This window comes from Stenella coeruleoalba (genome assembly GCF_951394435.1).
Source record: "Stenella coeruleoalba genome assembly, chromosome: 12".
Taxonomy (NCBI): domain Eukaryota; kingdom Metazoa; phylum Chordata; class Mammalia; order Artiodactyla; family Delphinidae; genus Stenella; species Stenella coeruleoalba.
The window spans coordinates 88584034-88603642 of record NC_137158.1 but is presented as its reverse complement, the minus strand read 5'-3'; the positions used below and the strand labels follow the sequence as shown (position 1 = coordinate 88603642).

The 19609-nt window shown below is 46.2% G+C and overlaps 1 protein-coding gene across 9 annotated transcripts in view; it reads right to left on the bottom strand.

Moving 5' to 3' along the window:
• Positions 1 to 19609, bottom strand: part of AFDN (afadin, adherens junction formation factor) — a 138235-nt gene that overhangs the window by 39694 nt on the left and 78932 nt on the right. For 6 of the 9 annotated variants that reach the window (XM_079939691.1, XM_079939694.1, XM_079939693.1 and 3 more), the window contains exons 11-20: positions 17348 to 17417; positions 13718 to 13836; positions 10893 to 10954; positions 10561 to 10766; positions 8579 to 8599; positions 7695 to 7840; positions 7272 to 7366; positions 6603 to 6868; positions 4461 to 4604; positions 2836 to 3034 (exon numbers count right to left, since the gene is read on the bottom strand). In XM_079939691.1, the coding sequence (XP_079795817.1) occupies positions 2836 to 3034; positions 4461 to 4604; positions 6603 to 6868; positions 7272 to 7366; positions 7695 to 7840; positions 8579 to 8599; positions 10561 to 10766; positions 10893 to 10954; positions 13718 to 13836; positions 17348 to 17417 (1328 nt within the window). The remainder of the gene's footprint in view (positions 1 to 2835; positions 3035 to 4460; positions 4605 to 6602; positions 6869 to 7271; positions 7367 to 7694; positions 7841 to 8578; positions 8600 to 10560; positions 10767 to 10892; positions 10955 to 13717; positions 13837 to 17347; positions 17418 to 19609) is intronic. The other 3 variants (XM_079939696.1, XM_079939698.1, XM_079939697.1) reach the window with 1 other exon arrangement.

Below are 19609 nucleotides of genomic sequence, written 5' to 3'. Positions count from 1 at the left end.
GAATCATAATTCTCACGGTTTTGAAACGTCAACAGTTGTAATTTTCTAATTTTTTAAACATCAGGTTTGCATGTCTGGACCATATGCACACAGACAGTTTACTTTCTCAGCATCAGGAACGCACCTCAGGTCAGGTATGAGTCTGTGCTGGTTTTATAGCTTCTCTCATAGAATCGTATCACACGAAAAAGCCAAAGGAACATACACTGAGAGCACACAGCAGTTCTTTCTTTGGCTTACAAAAAAACTGAGCATGAAGAATTAAAACCGCTGACGTCATAGAAGAAACACCCAGTTCTCTGTAAGTCTTATTTAAAAGCGGCTTTGTACTTGGCTACATTATCATCTAAGATGTACGAGAAGAGCGTGGGGCCGCCTAGACCGTGAGGAAATACACGTACGCCCCACAACGAATCATTCGGGAAAGCCTAAGGGGAAATCACGGAAAAAATGGCATCGTGCAGTCAGGATGGGGCTGCCCCCGGGCTGGCCAAGCCCCTCTCCGCAGTACCTACTGTGGAGCCGGCAGCTGGGTACCCAGCACGCCTAGCACGTCCCACGGGGGCTGGTGAGTCAGCCTCCGCAGGCTTATTCACAAGGCCCTGAAGAGCAGCTCTGCCGGCACGTGGCCCCGAAGGCCCTCTGCCCGGCACTGAGCAGGCGGAGAGCAGGGACGACCGCCAGCCCGTCCTGCTGGACGCACACAGACGGCTCACACACTGGCACCAAGTGTCACCGAAGACGGGGAGAACCACGGAGGGGGAAGGTGGCAGCAGTGTGAGGGAGAGGCTGAGTCCACAGGCAAAGGGGTGATGGCTGGAAATTTCAGAAAAACAGGGCCACTGCCGGGAGTCAGACAGCGGGGAGAGGAGTGGACGCGGGGAGCGACCACATGGACGCACAGCACACGGTCCAGTACTGGGAACACGGCTCGTGTGCTTGCAGGTAGGGGGCCAGGACTGGCAGGAGATGGTGCCACGCCCAACTGCAGGCGACAGGGACGTTCAGAGCAGGAGAGCAGGAACCAGCCTGGCGGTGAAGGTGCAGGGCTGCTGCGTGAGTGTCAGGGAGCCCACGGGAGCAGGGAGGACACCCCAAAGCAGCCCCACGGCCCCAGAGCGGCTGCCCTGGCCACCACTTCCCTACCAGGCCCCCGCTCAGGCCACTGTGGCTCAGGGACTCCCGCTGCCCGACTGAAGCTCTCTCAGACGTGCCTGCAGCCCGCACCCCTCCCTTCCGCCCCGCTTGTCCCAGAGTCAGGGCTGAACTGAGGGCTCTGCCAGCCCACCGCTGCCCCCGCCCCTTCATCCTGCACACACACCGATGCTTTAAGAACCACATCCCACCCTGCCTGTGCTTCTCCCAGGACAGCACCAAGAGCTCAGTCAGCGCTCCGGGGAGGGTTACAGACACGTCTGCCAGCTGCTGTACAAACACATTTCGTTACAAGCAGCAGCCTTTATAAAATGAATTTTTTAAAACGATCAAAACCTTTGAAGATGTAAAGACCTATTGTGGTGACTGAAACATTCACTGAAGTTAACAGTCACACTAAGTTTATATATTTATATATCTACGGACCTTAATTTAAGCAAAAAAAAAATAATAGAAAAGTTAACTCCTAAATTTTGCTTCTCTTCTGCTACTCATCTGAGCTCCACATTACACAAAAGCAGCAGACGAGAAGTGAAATCCGGTCTAATTTAAAAGCTCGTGGCTCAGGTGTAACTGTGGTAGGCAGACCTCATTTTATCGCACTTTGCAAAGACTGTTTCCCACAGATGGGAAGGTCTGTGGCAGCCCTGCACCAGGCAAGGCTGTCGACGCCACCTTCCCCACAGCATCTGCTCACTTCAGGTCTGCGTGTCACATTCTGGGAATTCTTGCACTCTTTCAAGCTTTTCCATTATTATCGTGTGTGTCACGGTGGCCTGTGATCGATCTGTGACGACTCAGACTTGCTGAGGCTTGGACGGTGACCAGCATTTCTCAGCGATAAGGTACTTTTTTATCGAAGGCCCGTCCATTGCTTTTCAGACGTACTACTTCTGCACGCCTAACAGACGGATTACAGCACGGTGTGAACATAACCTCCGCACACGTGCTGGGAACCAGAGCTCCACGCGCCTTGCTTTCCTGCGGCGTCCTCTTCATCGCCGTGGCCTGCAACCAGACCCACGGCGCCTCCGAGGTGGGCCTGTGTCTTCCTCGGAACACATCGACAAGAGGGTGGACAGAGGGCACAGAGTAAAAGCGGGAAGCGAGCTGCGCTGTGCCGGTGCATCGGCACACACGCGCGTGCGAGCTTGGCATCGTGACGTGCACGGGCTCGCCCCGTGCCACAGTGCCAGGGGCTCCACACTCAGCCACCTGCTCAATCCTCAAGACAGCCCCGTGGGGTGGCACCGTCGACACGCCCACTGCACGGGGGAGGTCAAAGGCGACAGTGGGGTCAGAGCTCCGGCCGTCTGGTTCTAACGCTGGTGCTGTTCTTGCCTGCTCTGCTCTGGGGGCACCAACACTTACGGTTCGCGCTAACGGGGCAGATGGAGCTCCCAGGCTCTCACAGAACCCAGGAGGGAGGGGCAGCCAAGGTCCCTCCTGCTGTAACCTGACACCAGGCAAGCTCGCGGGTAGCCGGGGCAACACCCAGGACCCCATGGTCTGCATGCCTCTGACCCCACATCCCCACGGGACGCTCCCTTCCAAGCCGCTGGACCCCCAGCTTTTCCAGCACACAGGGCGCACACAACGCGGGTGGGTTGACACACACGAGCGCAAGGCTCGCCTGCATGCGGGCCAGCTCGGATGCCAGGTGTGGGCACCGCCACCCACCTCTCTGGCACAAAGGGTCCAGAAACTCCTGTAAGCCGTTTGGGATGTTTCTGACAACGTCGCAGGAGTAGCCGTCCTCGGGCAGAAGGAACGGCAGCTGCAGGTCGGGGTCCTCCTCCAGCTGCACCTCCCGCCCGTCACTGCGTGCCAGCTCGTCGGCTGTGTTCTCCGCCACAGCCACCACATGCTCCATCAGGTCCTGGTTGGAAAACAGACACAGAGCTAAGGACACGCTCGGTGACGGGCGCAGCTGACCAGCAGCTGTCAGAAAAACGTCTAAGCACGCGTAGCGTGGCTACACACACGCGCAGGGAGAGTGGAGTCTATCGACAGTTCAGATCAGTCTGTAAAGCAATAAAACACTAGTACAGCACACACTCTTAATATGTCAGCTTCCATGTTAATTATTCATTTCCAAAGACCTGTAGTTTTAAACAGAAAGAAATTCTTCGACCACAAGAAAACGGTCTTTTTCCCTTCTCAAAAATAGTTTTTTCCTTGCACAATTTTTTAACATCCATTTGCTAATAACCTTATTTTTATACTTAACGACATCGGAAAAATCTCACACAATGTTAAATGTAAAAAAAATCAGGACAAAAATATCTATTCCCGGCTTACGCAGGTTATTGCCTTATTATGGGTTTATGGGTGATTCTTGTTTAAAAACTTTCCGTTAGTGAGATAACGTACACACAGGACAGTTCACAACTCCTAACTGTACAGCTGAGCACATGAACGCTCCGCCCCCACCAACCAGCCCGCTCGGGGGACCGAACCACATCCACTGCGAAGCTGCCCTCACTGCCCTGCCCTCCGCCCCAAAGTCTCGGCCACCCAGGCTTCTAAGCCGCGTCCTCCTGTGCCCCCAAGCCCGTGCAAAGGGAAGCCCAGCGTGTAGAGCGGGTGCGTGACTTCCTGCGTTGCTGTGCAGCCGCGCCAGGCTCCTCTACCGGACTGCGACACGGTCTATTTGGGGACAGGTAGTAGCTTCCAGGTTGGGGCGATTCTGTACCTGTCTTCTGTAGGCATAACCCCACACTGGAGATCAAGCCATCCATCCAATTAGGTTACTTCTCTGCCGAATTCTCAGGGCACATGCAGCATTCCTCTCTATAGAGAGCCAGCTGCAGCACGTACTGTTTCCTGTGCTTCTCACCCTCTGTCCCTTCTAGGAGGCATCCCAAAATAGCAGACTCTGTTCTGGACAAGAACCTGGGTTTTACCAGGCAGACACCTCTGCACAGGTTGGGGAGCCCCTGCGGCTATTGCTGCGTGAACACAAGGATGGCACTCGGGGTCTCGGGTCACAGCGCCGCGCCCGAGAACTCAGATGTCAGGGCAACTTCCTCACTCCCCGCCCCGGCTTTCCAACCATTTTCCAACAACCTCAATCCCCGAATTAAATCCCTTTCTACTCAACATGCTTATGTAGTTTCCACTTCTTGCACCGACCTCTAACTCATACAGACATCAATAGCAAAAGTGACCTCGTGAGACGACCAAGTGAATGATCTTACTCACTAAAGAAATAAGGGAACTGATTACATAAATTTTCCTTTTTCTCCACATTTCCCTGTGCAGACACGGCCCGCATGGAGTGGCAGTGTGGTGCTGTCACTTACTGTAGGGACAAAAGGCTCATCGGGTGCACAGTGGTAGTTCTGAAGTAAGGCTTGAAGCTGCAGCGAATTTAACTTGAAGCAGGTACTGTTTATATTTGGGATGTCATCGGGTGCGTACTTATCCATCGTGAGCAAAGTGGTTGCCTAATTTGGAATGAGCAACATGAAAGATCATGATTTAAAAGTATTTCATAAATACTCCCCTTTACATAACATTTGTAAAACTGCAATAACTTGCTAATTTGATTTTGAAATGCAGGGTGTTTTTAAGAAAATACAGTTCCATTAACATTACCTATATGTGTTAAACTGAACTCAAAGCATCGTAAAGGTTTTTCGATGAACTGTTTTATTAAAATATATATTTATAATGAGACTCAATAATTTATGTTCAGAGAGCATTTAAAACTTCTTAGAGGGCTTCCCTGGTGGTGCAGTGGTTAAGAATCCGCCTGCTGATGCAGGGGACGCGGGTTCGTGCCCCGGTGTGGGAAGATCCCACATCTTCCCACAGAGCGGCTGGGCCCGTGAGCCATGGCCGCTGAGCCTGTGCGTCCGGAGCCTGTGCTCCGCAACGGGAGAGGCCACAACAGGGAGAGGCCACAACAGGGAGAGAGGCCCACATACCGCAAAAACAAACAAAAACAACAAAAACTTCTTAGAAACTTCAACATTTATATAACCACTAAGATCACCAATTACTAAGGTCTGAGTAAAATACCACTGTAATGACTTCTTTTTTAAAAGATTTATTTATTATTTATTTGTTTAATTTATTTATTTTTCGCTGCATCAGGCCTTAGTTGCAGCACGTGGGATCTTCGCTGAGGCACGCGGGATCTTCCGTTGTGATGGGCAGGCTTCTCTAGTTGTGGTGCGCGGGCTCCAGGGCGCGTGGGCTCTGTAGTTTGTGGCACGCGGGCTCTCTAGCTGAGGAGCACAAGCTTAGCAGTTGCGGCGTGCAGGCTTAGTTGCCCCGCGGCATGTGGGACCCCAGTTCCCGGACCAGGGATCAAACCCACGTCCCCTGCACTGTAAGGTGGATTCTTTCCCACTGGACCACCAGGGAAGTCCCTGTAATGACTTTTTAAATAACTCGCTGATTCAATGAAAGTAAGAGGGCAGAAACCTCTTTCGAAACTAAATCTTTTTAAGAGACTGAGAAAAAAATACAAAATTATACACTGTAATAATACACTGTAATAATAATAATACTAAAAAAATGCCCTAGGGTATGAGGCTCTAGATACTCATTTCCTTAACTGCAAAACACCAGTTCCTAGTCTTAATACCTAGGAAGTTCCTAGAACTGGTTAAGCCATCAGGACATGGCTCTGCTGTACTCCTTTGTTCCTTTCCTCTTCTCCTGCTCTGTTCCTGGTGACCTGATGATTTTCTGCAGTGGTGTGCTTAGATCCCTTTCTCTTTATCTGTGTATCTGCTATAGGTCTTTGCTCTGCGGTCACCTGGCTTTGTATTCCTAAAGAGGCAGTCACCATCCATTTTCAAACTGGACTTTATCTTTCAGTAAGGAGCTTCATGAAATATACCTTACTATTCTCAATTTAAAAAACCCTTTAAGGTATTTATTCTACTGAGTACCACCTATTATGGGCTGTACTGTGTCCTCCAAAATTCATATGGGGAAGTCCTAACCCTGTTTACCTCAGAACGTCACTTTATTTGGAGACACGATCCTAACAGAAGGAATCAAGTTAAATCAGGTCAGTAGGTCTGGCGTCTTCATAAAAGGCGGACGTTTGGACACAGGTGTGCGTCCAGGAAGACAAAGGCAGAGGCGGGGACGGGTGGTGTGTCCACAAGCCCGGGGACACCAAAGACTGCCAAGAGCCAGCAGAGCCTACGGAGGCCTGGAGCAGAGTCTCCCTCGCAGGAACCAACGTGCCCTGGCCTTGACCTCAGACTTCTGGCCTCCAGACACAATACATTTCTGCTGTTTAAGCCACCACATTTGTGCACTTTGTTCAAGCAACCCAGGCAAACTAATAAACCTACGTGTACATGTGAAAAACCCCAGAAGGAGGGTGCTGAGCTCTGCGGAGTCCACGTTCCCCCCGTGGTAGAACCAGAGACGTGTACGACAGCGCCACTGAGCGGGGCAGCGGGGCTGGGACCACCCACCTGCACGATCCTGCTGAGGTGGCAGTCGGCCGCCAGCTCCAGGCCCTGCTTCTCCGCCCAGGCCTCCACATGCCCGAGCTGCTGGCGGATGATGGCGCCCCAGTAGTGGGAGCACAGCCCCGACTCGGGGTCGGTCACCAGCCTGTTGAACAGCCACATGTTGATGAAGTGGAAGAGCTGGGAGAAGAGCTGGATGGTCAGCGCGGCGTTGACCCGGCAGCGGCGCAGCAGCGACATGGCCCCCGTGAGCGTGTGCAGCACATCGTCTGTGCAGAGAGACGGCACTGCGTCACCGAGAGCGCTCCGGAATTAGCGGTAAACACGCGTGACGTCCGTTCAACCTCTTTAGAACAGCAATCTCACCCCAACAGGGAGCAGTGACGTGGTCTCGAACTACCAATACGTAGCGGTATGAACTGTATCTACTTAAGTTCACCCGGACAGACCTCTGGGAAAGTCTGATGTCGCACCAGCAGGATGCGACAAGGTAACTCTTCTTAAACGAGACACGTGGTGATCACAATTTATTAGTTAAGGATGCCAGATCCAATAGGATGTCTCATTACTTTCATAATACCGCCCTCTCACATACAGCAAATATTAAAATGAAGCTAAACAAACAGGAGAAGGAGGGAAGGAGGGGACGAAGGAGAAAAAGAGAAGCCTAACCTATTTTGGGTCTCTGCAGACTGTTCTCTTCGGGGTCGTCCAGAAAGGCTGGCATGTAATTATTCAGTTCTGACTGAAGACAGTGAACCAGGTATCTGAAAATACGTAAACAATTTTAATAATCTCAGAAGGACGCCCTGCTATCATCAGACATAATATCACGAGAGAAACAATTCGTACTGTTTAGAAATATCTTTCATGTAAAAAATATATGTAAGAGTTCTACTCTCAGGATTCTTGAAACATAGCTAAGTGAATTAAATTTATTAAATCAACGCATTTTGCATATAGTTATTTATGCTTCTTGATATCCATCTTCAATTAGGGTAAATAAAACCCCTGAAAATTAGGTTTGAAAGTTTAACCAGAAAACATGATTCACATCTTTACAGGACAGCATCACCTCCGGACACACGCTCTTACTTAAAGGCCATCTGGACCAAGTGTGCCAGGACATCCTGGGCATCCAGCGTGATTCGACTCAGATCTCGGTCCTGCTTTACGAAGTTGAGCAGCTCAGATGCATTCGCCATCCAGAAGGCAAGCGCCCCTGCGATATTCTTCTGTTTCTGCAGGCAGAACACGTTTCCATAGCAACCACAGGACAAACAACAACAACAAAAATAAAAAGGAATGCTCTTGAAAAGCTGCTGAAGATAGACCAGTACCTTCCCATCTTCACCAAGGTATTTACCACAGATACCAGATACGTGCAGAGGAATTTGGGTACATACATAGCAATGGAAAGTAAAGACCCACTGCGACTTCTTAGGATTCACGTATAGACACACGGATCTAGTGAGCTACAATTTATGGAATCAGTGGGGGGACGGAGGTATCGAATAATACAACACCAAATTGGAGATTGTGCATTATCTGGTAATCTGTGAAGTATACACACGTGTATCCATGGTTACCCAACAGCCACCCTGATACTCAAAGTCACTGGCTTGGACACCAAGCAACTCGGTATCAAGTACTGATCTATCGTGTCATCTCCCGACCACATGTGCAGGCCAGGCAACCTCAGATGAGATCCAAAGAATAGGAACCAAGGATAAACAATAAAGAGAAGAAACAGAACTTTTGTCATTTCATATCCACACTGAAGTGCATTAAGCAAAAGTTATGAAATGCTGATAAAGGCTGCACAGTCCAAAAAGGGTTTTAGTACTGCATGTTCCAGCTGCCAAATGAGTGTTATGAGCCTCGGTCCGGTTGCTGTTGTACTTTGACATGGAAGCAGCATGAGAAACTCAGCTAAGCCAACACAGCCAGGAGGATCGGCTCCCGGCAGTATGTCCTACCTGATCAACCTGGTCTACTTCCTGGAGAAAAACAGACGCGGGGAAACCAAGCAGAACGAGAGAAAGAAACTTGTAAACAATCATGATAGTTAAAAAAAAAAAAAAATCAAAACACTAACATGAAGGTACGACATGAGGGTACGACACTTAGTTACGCTCTTCCCACGCTACACACTCATTTACAGTCTCAGGCAGCTCTGGAAGCCCAGGGCGTAAACGATTAGTTTCACGTTCTTAAAACTGGCACAGTAACGAAGGGAATTCCTAGAGTTTATCTATAAAGAAGATGTTACAATAAACAAATGAATACACTGATCTCTTTAAAAGATTTACAAAGAAAAGGACTTCTTAACATCTCGTAACAGCGTTGCGTGTTTGAGACGACTTAAACGTACATAACTTGAGCGTCTATTCTCCTGGACCAGTTAATAAGAATGAAAAACAAGAAAGACCAGCAAAAACAGTAAGAGCTGAGAACTTAAAAATGTATTAAAGGTGCATTATTTCTATACTAGAAAGGAGTAACTTGTTTTTTGAAAGTAGGTTTTTACAAAAAATGAAAGAATTTTAATTATTCCATAATTACTCTCTAAAAATTGAAGATTTTTAGATCTCCAATCACATACTGAACCTAAATCTGAAGTCTGAAAGGCTTGTCCTGATAATGGTGATTTCACTGCCTAGTTAAGAAAAGTCCATCAAAAGTAGTTTGCTGATGGGAGTCTGATAATTTGAAATTCAAACGCGATGGAAGACAGACAATGGCTCTGAATGACAACTGGAAAGGAAATCCACATCTGTCTATAAAATAATAAGAGAGTAACAAAATGGTATCCAAATAGAACGACTTTCCTTTTTATCTGTTTCCTCACTTGGGTAGAAGACTCATAACCTCCTCAAATTCACAGGCTAACCACTCAAACATAAAAGAAACCCTTCTTGCAAATGTCTGGCCTTTTAAAACAGTTCTGAGGGAATTAAAAGACTAGTCTGCCTCAAACTAGTCTTTTCTAGTTTGAAAAGTATCCTGACAGGAGAAAAACAATCAAACCATCTAGCCATGCTATGTAACATTATATACCTAGAGTTTCACAGCTGAGTAATAAATAGTGTTGACAAGTGATTTAGGAACACTTTTTAAAAAAATCTGTAAATTTACTTTTAAGGACTTTAAACCTCCAAGTTATCTAAAAGTCTGGAAAACGATTATGCCAATTTTATCAACTACAGACAAGACAGTACTAAAGGAAACAAACCATTCTGCCACGAAAATATCCTAATTTCCCGAAAACTTTAAAACTGGTTTATGAAAGAATTTGAATCTGATTTTCATCGTAAGTGAGAAATGTCACGATGTCCATTATACCTACACAAGTTTGCTATCAAAAAACCCAGATGCTAACTACCAACATCCTAGTAGGCTCATTATAAAAGAACAAGTCCTTTTTCATGACCATTAAAAAATTCTAAGGAGGTGTCAGGAACTGATGGGGCGGGTAATGGAGAGAAACCGCTCGGTGGGTGAGGGGTCTGTCTGGAGTGATGGAAAAGCTATGGAACCAAGTTCAGGAGGCTGCACGACACTGTGAATGTACTGATGCTACCCAACTACTCACTTTAAAATGGTTCATTTTATGTTACGTGAATTTCACCTCAGTAATTTATTATTATTTTTTAAATTCTCAATGCCTTCTCACAACTAGTGTAATTTCAAGGGTCTTTTTCATGATCATTATGTTACCATGTACAGTCTCTCTTCCCTTATTTTAAATTTTGGAGGGAAGAAACAGAAAAGAAGTTTACATTTCTTTTCAACTTTTAAAGCTACACAATTTCTAATCCTACTTATGTAACTTTCGTTTTAGAAAAAATTAAGACGAAGTCAAACATGGAAACAAATCTGAAATGTTAAAAAAACTAACTTAACTGATTTAAAAATTATAAACACGGTCATTGAACTGGCTTTGCAGGCTGGCGCTTACCTGAATGACCCCTTCCATCATGCTCACCATCTTGTTGACAATGGCAATCACTTTGTGCGTCCGTTCTGCGGGACTGACGTCGGGTCTGTACTGGCTGGACAATACATACCGACACGCCATATATAACACGTATGTAGGTGACAACTTAAAATGGACTGTAGAGCTATTAGTGTAATTTATAATGGCAGATAAAAATGAATCTTCAGCTGTGAAAAGATTTCAAAAAAGAAGAAGAAGAAAAAAAAAAAAGAACAAAAAAACCCCATGAAAATCAGATGGAGAAAAATGGAACAAGAAGTAATTCACTACCAATGGAATCTGAAATTACTCACAACTTTCCCTGAATTCAATGCTTGCAGGCAGTATTAGGTCAGGCCCAGGAGCGTCCTGAGTTCTGAAAGAGGAAAATGGCCATTTCTTAAAATCCGGTCACATTAGCTAATAACATCACCGACAACCAGTGCAGATTTCTGCAACTATTTCTTAAATGTCTATATATAAAATTTTTTCAAATAACACACAGCCCGATGACTGGTTTTCACGTGGAACCTGTTCAAACGTTCAAATGAGTGAACTGGGAGTGACCACGTCCCAGCTCCTCACAGAGGTCAGGTCCTTGAAGTATCTGCTTCCCTCAGGAGAACAGATCTGACCCTGTTTCTTTATTATTGATGAAGACGTCGCGTGGAGCAGAGAGATCAGGCTGCCAGGCACCTGCTACCGCGATGGCTCAAGTGACAATGAAGAGACACTGCTGGGAGACACAGAGAAAATCTAAACCACACTGAGCTTGAAACTGAGCTCTCACACAGGAAAAAGAAAAGTGTCCTAAGAGCTAGACATCGCCTTTCTCTCCCAATAGAGGTTAGACACGTGACCCCTGCCATTCCAGGTCCCCTTGACCACTCAGTGTTAGCATTTGTCCCCACGCACGGTGACCACGCTGTAGGATGACTAACACGGCTGACTACAGATCTGCAGGTACAGACGGGCGAACTAAAGTGATTCCTTTCCAACAACAAATGTTCTGGTCCCTCCATCCTCATCTCCACGCACCAAAAGATGAATAAGGAGAAATATAATGTGAGTTCATTCAAACTATCATAAACATGAAAAGTAAAAACAAAAAAACCTTCTTTTCACCAAATTACATGCTTCAAAGTTTATTATCCAGTCTATGATTTATTAATTTGGATTTAACTCAATAATTTAGGTATAAAAATGCTCTTAGAAACAGAAGTAATTCAAAAGCTCAATTATTTTAATGTCTTTCTTATGCTGCCGTATTTGTAAACATCTGAAATTGTAGCTAAGCAGTTTTCAATTTAATACCCATAACGTGAACCTGGATAAATTTTTACCAAATTTTTTTAATGCTTCATCACTTCAACACATCTATTAAAAATAAGGAATTTAAATTCTCATTGAAAAAAATTTTAAAATGTGTCAGTGGTACTTTAAAAGTCTTTTCCATCATTCATAATTGTTTTCTTGACTAAGGTTAGTATTTAATCGCTCATGAAAGCCACTTAGATTTTTATGACCGTACCAGTGTAGAAGAACTGCTTATACTAACAATGTATTATATACACGAAAAACAGAGACTGAAAATGGGAAGAACCATCTGTTTCCATCACTGTCCTCATATCAACAAAGCAACACATATTTATATCCAGTAAAACTTAAACAAGTCTTGGCAAAACAAAAGAATATGACCTTGCAAAAAACTTAACTAAAATATATGCTCACAGGAAAAAATAATTTCTGACATATAATTAATCATCATATGGCTATTCTGACACTATATTATCATATATTTATTAATGTATTAATAAGTTAGTAAGTATATACTTATTAATTTTGCATACCCTAAAAACATTATCCTAATCAATCTTCCCCTCCCCTAATGATGATTTGCTTATTCAAGTATTTATGGGCTAAGAACTATGATACACACCTCTTGATCACCTTATAAGCAAATGAGGTTAACTCCTTATAATACTAATTCACCGTTCTGAACATCTAATTCTAGAATATACTACCAAAAACAAGTCCGGACACAGAAAGTAGGCTATTTATTATTATATCTAAAAAAAATTCTCCATGTATAATGATTCATATTGTGATTGTAAAAAAATTCACAAAAAAGTACTGAATAATAACCAAAAGCCCATAATAAAAATGAGGTAAAAACTTGAGATTCCCAGATGAGTCCACAGATTTAATTACTACGATGAACGCTATTAAAATCTTATAATGTACAGTGCCCTCTGCTGCAAGACGGAAAACTTAAGAACTGTATCAGTCGCTTGTCGCCTGTCACCAAATGTAAGCGACCTGCCTCAGCTAATGCCTTGGTTACTGGATCTGCGAAAGGGAACGGTCAGCATGGCCTCATCAAAAGTCTGAAAAGCACCAAAGACGAGCGCTCCCGGCTCCACTGCTGATAACGAGAGCGTTCACACCCAGCTCCCCCGTTTCTGTGCGAGGAGGGCTCACCACCTACAATGAACCACCATGCTTTCCTACACCGAAACAATTTTAGAAGCCACAAGGAAGCAGAATTCTGACTTAAGGTGAGATATATTTAAAAATCTTAAGAAAAGGAAATAACAAAAGGTCTATGTTCTCTGTTCAAAAAAACTAGGCAAGACCAGTGCCAGCAGAGAAAAAGACTCATCTCCGTCTCTCAACGGGGAGCCGTCAGGGCGTGAGGCAGCGGGATGCGCTCCGTGACTCTGAGACACTCAACCTCAACCTCATTCTTGGCTCTGTGTATTTTTAAACACGTGAGGATTTCCTCTGGAAATGGGTCAAATGATTAGTCTTATCTAAATATCAAAATGATCAAATATTAAAATCCTCCAAAAATTCCCTTTCTCCCTGTTTTTACCAAGTAGCACATTTAACATGGAAACATCTTAATTCAAACTGCCTCCCGTTTCACCTGGATGAGGCCGTGGCATGTAAGCGAGGGATGTAACTGTTGATGAAGCTTTTTTTTTTCAATTCAGTAACATGAAAAGGAAATAACCTTAAAGTACTGCTAACACTCTAAAAATGTCAGCCAAACCTCTGGAGTGAGTAACCTTTAACCCAAACCCTCTCCAGGTGTACTTTCACTCCTTTCACAATTCCAAAGGCACCCATTTCCCACCTGCTTTCTTGCCTGCGGTAGTCCAGCTGCTGTTCCACTCTGACCATGGGCTTCACCATCCCTCGCTCGGCGGTGCTGGCGGCAGACAGCCCCCTGTCGCCGTCCAGCCTGGAGGAGCTCTAAGTCCAGGGGAAACACAGGGCGTTTAAACACAGCACGCAGACCAACCACGCTTCACACTCAGTCAGCGTCGCGGGGGAGGCGGGGGGGGGGCCGCAGAGGGACAGGAGAGGCCAGGAGGGGCCCAGCAGTGCCGAGGATGCCACGTCCACGGCAGTGTGCCCAAGAGCACAGTCACTGAGAGAATAACAGCACACACGGCCACTTTGCCCGTCTGGCTCTAAAACACAGGCATGCAGGCGTGGGGCACACACACCAGGGCCCTGCAGAAAGTCCAGTAATAGCAGCGACCTGACTCCACGGAGTTCTCTTGGGTCAGGACACAGTGGACAGGGTATGTGCACAACGCGAAGAGGCGGCTCTCTGTTTACTTGTGAGTTTTAAGGAAGGATGTAAGAATTCACTCATCACAGCTCAAAACCTAGTGAAGGGTTCAGTACCGAAACTGGCTTGCTTCCTGCCCTTAATCAACACAGGGAAAAGACACCTATGAAGCAACCCCACACAGTCGATGTAAGTCCCTCCAAGCAGTGCCCAGTCCTAGCCAGCCTGTGGCTGACAGAGGGATGAGTTACTGATGTTCAGAAAACAATCAGAACAGAATCAATAAATTTAGGTAAAAAATCCACTGCAGCAAAAAATTTATGTAAGACTTCTTGCTACATCCCTTACTGTAGAAACTGAGCACAGATAAGTAAATAAAAATCATCCTGGCCTTACCTACCAGAATTAACCTTGTGCAGCATGTATCTTTCCATTCTTTATATCTCCCATAAATGACATTACACAGCCTACACTCTGTAAAAGATACTTTTTCTAATGCTGTAGACATCTCGTAATATTATTTTTATGTTACAGAATTGTAATGGCTGTATTAACATTCTGTTGTCTATTCGTCAAGGTTCATTAAACCAATTTTTATTAGGTTGTTTAAAATGTTCATCAGTATAAAGTGTCAGGATAGCTGTGCTTGTTTGTGTGTGTATAAATACACACACACACACATATATTCACACACAGTAATTAATTACTTTGTTAAGGTATGGCTACAGAAATAAAATTGCTTGGTCAGTGGATGGCGACATTTAGACTACAAAAAGTTGTTATAAATGAATAATGGTAAGGCAATGAACAAATAAACTGATATGTTTATAAACTAACATGTTACAAAACCACTTTAGCTGTTTTCAAATGATTTTTAGAACAAATGCTCACAAAACAGCTGAAGGAAGCAGGAAAGAAAGGTGTGTGTCTGTGTAGAGAAGGATTTAATCATGTTAAAATACACATGAACACACACACGCATAGGAGTTCAGAAAAGGATCTACCAAAATTTTACCAAAAGCCAACCACGAACTGTTTTCAGTTTTTTTTACACGTTTTCTCAATTTAGCCAAGTTTTCTATATTGACTATGCGTTTTTATAAGAAGCAAAATTTTTTATAAAGATGGTTATTATATTGGGTTCTGAGAGTACTTATTCATTAAATTGCTTAGAAGATCTTTACTGAGACTTTTACGTACTACCAGGCATTTTTCTAAGCAGCAGAAGTGCAGCAGTGAGCACACAAGCCCTACTACCCTCACAAGCTCACACTCCACAGTCAATCGACAAACAAGTAGCGTACGGTGTCAAGGGCTGCACAAAGAATGTCACGTACGGTGTGCACTAGTGCCAGGGCGCTCAAGGAAGACTCCTTCATGGAGGAGACTGCAGAGGAAGCCCGAGGTAAGAAGGGGCTCGCTGGGGGACAACCAGTGGAAAGAGCGTTCCACGAGAAGCAGGCCCACCCGGCCTTTGGGTGGGAAGGGGGTGGGCGTCCCGGGAACAGAAGCAGTGGTGGCACATGCTGAGCTGAGAGGGAAGGGGGCCGGGCCCCAGGAGCTGTGTGACACAGAGCGACGACCGTGTGACAGCGGGACAAGAAACCACCCAGAGGCTTCGGAAGCAGGGCAGTAGCAACGTCTAATTCACGTCTTTAATACCTCGGTTCAGCTGCCGGGAGGAGAATGACGGGCCAGGGAAGAGCAGAGGAGGGGCTGCCGTCTAAGAAGCTCTGCGGTCCCTCCGCCACAGGACGGCTGCAGCCTCAGCCAGACTCTCCCGGGGACGACAGACAAAGGCGGGTCAGAGGGCAGGGGCCGTGCCGGCGGGACCTGCCGATGACCGGGTGAGGGCGTGACCAGGTGAGGGGACGAGGGGGGCCAGGGTGGCCCGCGACAGGTTTCTGTCGAGCGATGCCGAGGACGCTGGAGGATGGGACGTCAGGCCCCGAGGTGGGGAAGGGTGAGGGAGAGAAGGTGCGTGAGAAAGAAAGTCTCCGTTTGTCTCAGCTGCGTTGAATGTGACGGGTGCTGCAGAGTCTGGGGGGCTGGCGCCCAAGACGGGAGTGGCGCGCACAAAGGGCATCCAACTGTCTAAGGTCAGCTGGGAACAGGTACCAACGGAAGAGGGGGGCCCGAGGTCTGAAGCCTTGGCCCCCAATTTCAGAATCAGGTGGGGGGGGACGGGGACCCACCAATCAGACTGAGGAGGAAGGTGCCGTGAGACGGGGGCGAGAGAGGCCCTGGGGCGGAGGGCGTGCCCTCGCTGGGTGGTGCTGGCACCGCCGAGACGGACCACACGGGACCTGGAACCGGGGGCGTCGGTGCCCGGGACAGGCGCGGCCCTACGGCGGGAAAGGAGATGGAGTGCAGGCCGTGGACACGGCCACCGCCGATGATCCCTGCCAGAAACCGTGCTGAGAACACGAGTAGGAAACGGGCAGTAGCTGGAGAGGACAGGAAGGAAGGGTTTTAAAAATCTGTCCCGGTGCCCGAAGATGAGCCCCACGCGAGCAGCTCCTGCCCCCGAGCCGGGCCCGTGAACGGCGCAGTGGAAGGCGCAAGGCCTGGGAGCTCAGCGCTTCTCGTGAGGCACTAAGACGTCTGCCGCCCCCGTGGAGAGAGATGGGCGAGGGGTCCCGGCCACCAGCCGTCCCACACAAGGAGCCACCAGCAAGACCAGCAGAGCAGACTGAGCCCAAACCGCCCTGCACAGCTACGAAGAAACAAAACAGCTGCTGCTTCAGTCCCCGAGTCTGGGTGTGGGGTGTGACCCAGCAGACGGGAACCAGAACGAGGACAGAAGTAAACCAACTGTGCAAGAGAGAGAGCACAGCGCCCACGGGCGTGAAGCGGCAGGTGGGAGCCGGGACCCAGGCTGAGGTAAGAAGGGCAGGAGTCCGCTATCTGCGGGGGTGGCCTGAGCGAGAAAGGCTGGCCACACAGAGGACAGGCCTAGGACACACTGCTCGGGAGAGAGAGCACAGCCTCCCGGCCTTAGCGGAAAAGACGGTCTGCTGCTCACGTATCACCACGAGAGACACGAGTGGTTAGGACACCCACACGCAGGCCACTATTAAAGTCTGTCTGTACAATACTTTTACGAGGATGTCATCAGTAGTTCATCAAAGACGTCCTGTTATGCGAAACAAACACAGTCCTGTCAGGTAAGAGACAATCACCCACCTTGCTCGCTGGTAATGCTGTCCCACTATGAACATCTCCTCCCAAATCAAAAGTTGTCTCCTGAACAATTCTGTTGAGACAGAAAAAGAAATACATAGAATTAGTAACTCTCCAATGGTAAGAGGTAGTCTCTTCTTTATAACACAAAAGGAACAGTTAGCTAAATATCCCAACGTCCAAAGACCTTCAAGAAATCACTTTACTGCCAGAATATGAGCTTAATGAATTAAAAAACTACTGTGACTTTATGAACTTTTCCTACCAATGTATACTGAATACTCTTGAGATCAGATTTTTGTTTTTGACTCTCTACTCTGAAAGGTAAGAAAGTGAGCCTTCCTTCTCCACCTCCCATTTTTATTGTTTATTATCATTTTTCTTTTTCTTTTTTTTTTAACATCTTTATTGGGGTATAATTGCTTTACAATGGTGTGTTAGTTTCTGCTTTATAACAAAGTGAATCAGTTATACATATACATATGTTCCCATATCTCTTCCCTCTTGCGTCTCCCTCCCTCCCACCCTCCCTATCCCACCCCTCCAGGCGGTCACAAAGCACCGAGCTGATCTCCCTGTGCTATGCGGCTGCTTCCCACTAGCTATCTACCTTACGTTTGGTAGTGTATATATGTCCATGCCTCTCTCTCGCTTTGTCACAGCTCACCCTTCCCCCTCCCCATATCCTCAAGTCCGTTCTCCAGTAGGTCTGTGTCTTTATTCCTGTCTTACCCCTAGGTTCTTCATGACATTTTTTTCCCTTAAATTCCATATATATATGTGTTAGCATACGGTATTTGTCTTTCTCTTTCTGACTTACTTCACTCTGTATGACAGACTCTAGGTCTATCCACCTCATTACAAATAGCTCAATTTCGTCTCTTTTTATGGCTGAGTAATATTCCATTGTATATATGTGCCACATCTTCTTTATCCATTCATCCGATGATGGGCACTTAGGTTGTTTCCATCTCCGGGCTATTGTAAATAGAGCTGCAATGAACATTTTGGTACATGACTCTTTTCGAATTATGCTTTTCTCAGGGTATATGCCCAGTAGTGGGATTGCTGGGTCATATGGTAGTTCTATTTGTAGTTTTTTAAGGAACCTCCATACTGTTCTCCATAGTGGCTGTACCAATTCACATTCCCATCAGCAGTGCAGGAGTGGTCCCTTTTCTCCACACCCTCTCCAGCATTTATTGTTTCTAGATTTTTTGGTGATGGCCATTCTGACTGGTATGAGATGGTATCTCTTTCTGGTTTTGATTTGCCTATCTCTGATGATTAGTGATGTTGAGCATTCTTTCATGTGTTTGTTGGCAGTCTGTAAATCTTCTTTGGAAAAATGTCTATTTAGGTCTTCTGCCCATCTTTGGATTGGGTTGCTTGTTTTTTTTTGTTATTGAGCTGCATGAGCTGCTTGTATATTTTGGAGATTAATCCTTTGTCAGTTGCTTCATTTGCAACTATTTTCTCCCGTTATGAGGGTTGTCTTTTGGTCTTGTTTATGGTTTCCTTTGCTGTGCAAAAGCTTTTAAGTTTCATTAGGTCCCATTTGTTTATTTTTGTTTTTATTTCCATTTCTCTAGGAGGTGGGTCAAAAAGGATCTTGCTGTGATTTATGTCACAGAGTGTTCTGTCTATGTTTTCCTCTAAGAGTTTGATAGTTTCTGGCCTTACGTTTAGGTCTTTAATCCATTTTGAGCTTATTTTTGTGTATGGTGTTAGGGAGTGATCTAATCTCATACTTTTACATGTACCTGTCCAGTTTTCCCAGCACCACTTATTGAAGAGGCTGTCCTTTCTCCACTGTACATTCCTGCCTCCTTTATCAAAGATAAGGTGACCATGTGTGCGTGGGTTTGTCTCTGGGCTTTCTATCCTGTTCCATTGATCTATCTTTCTGTTTTTGTGCCAGTACCATACTGTCTTGATTACTGTAGCTTTGTAGTATAGTCTGAAGTCAGGGAGCCTGATTCCTCCAGCTCCGTTTTTCGTGCTCAAGATTGCTTTGGCTATTCGGGGTCTTTTGTGTTTCCATACAAATTGTGAAATTTTTTGTTCTAGTTCTGTAAAAAATGCCAGTGGTAGTTTGATAGGGATTGCACTGAATCTGTAGATTGCTTTGGGTAGTAGAGTCATTTTCACAATGTTGATTCTTCCGATCCAAGAACATGGTATATCTCTCCATCTATTTGTATCATCTTTAATTTCTTTCATCAGTGTCTTATAATTTTCTGCATACAGGTCTTTTGTCTCCTT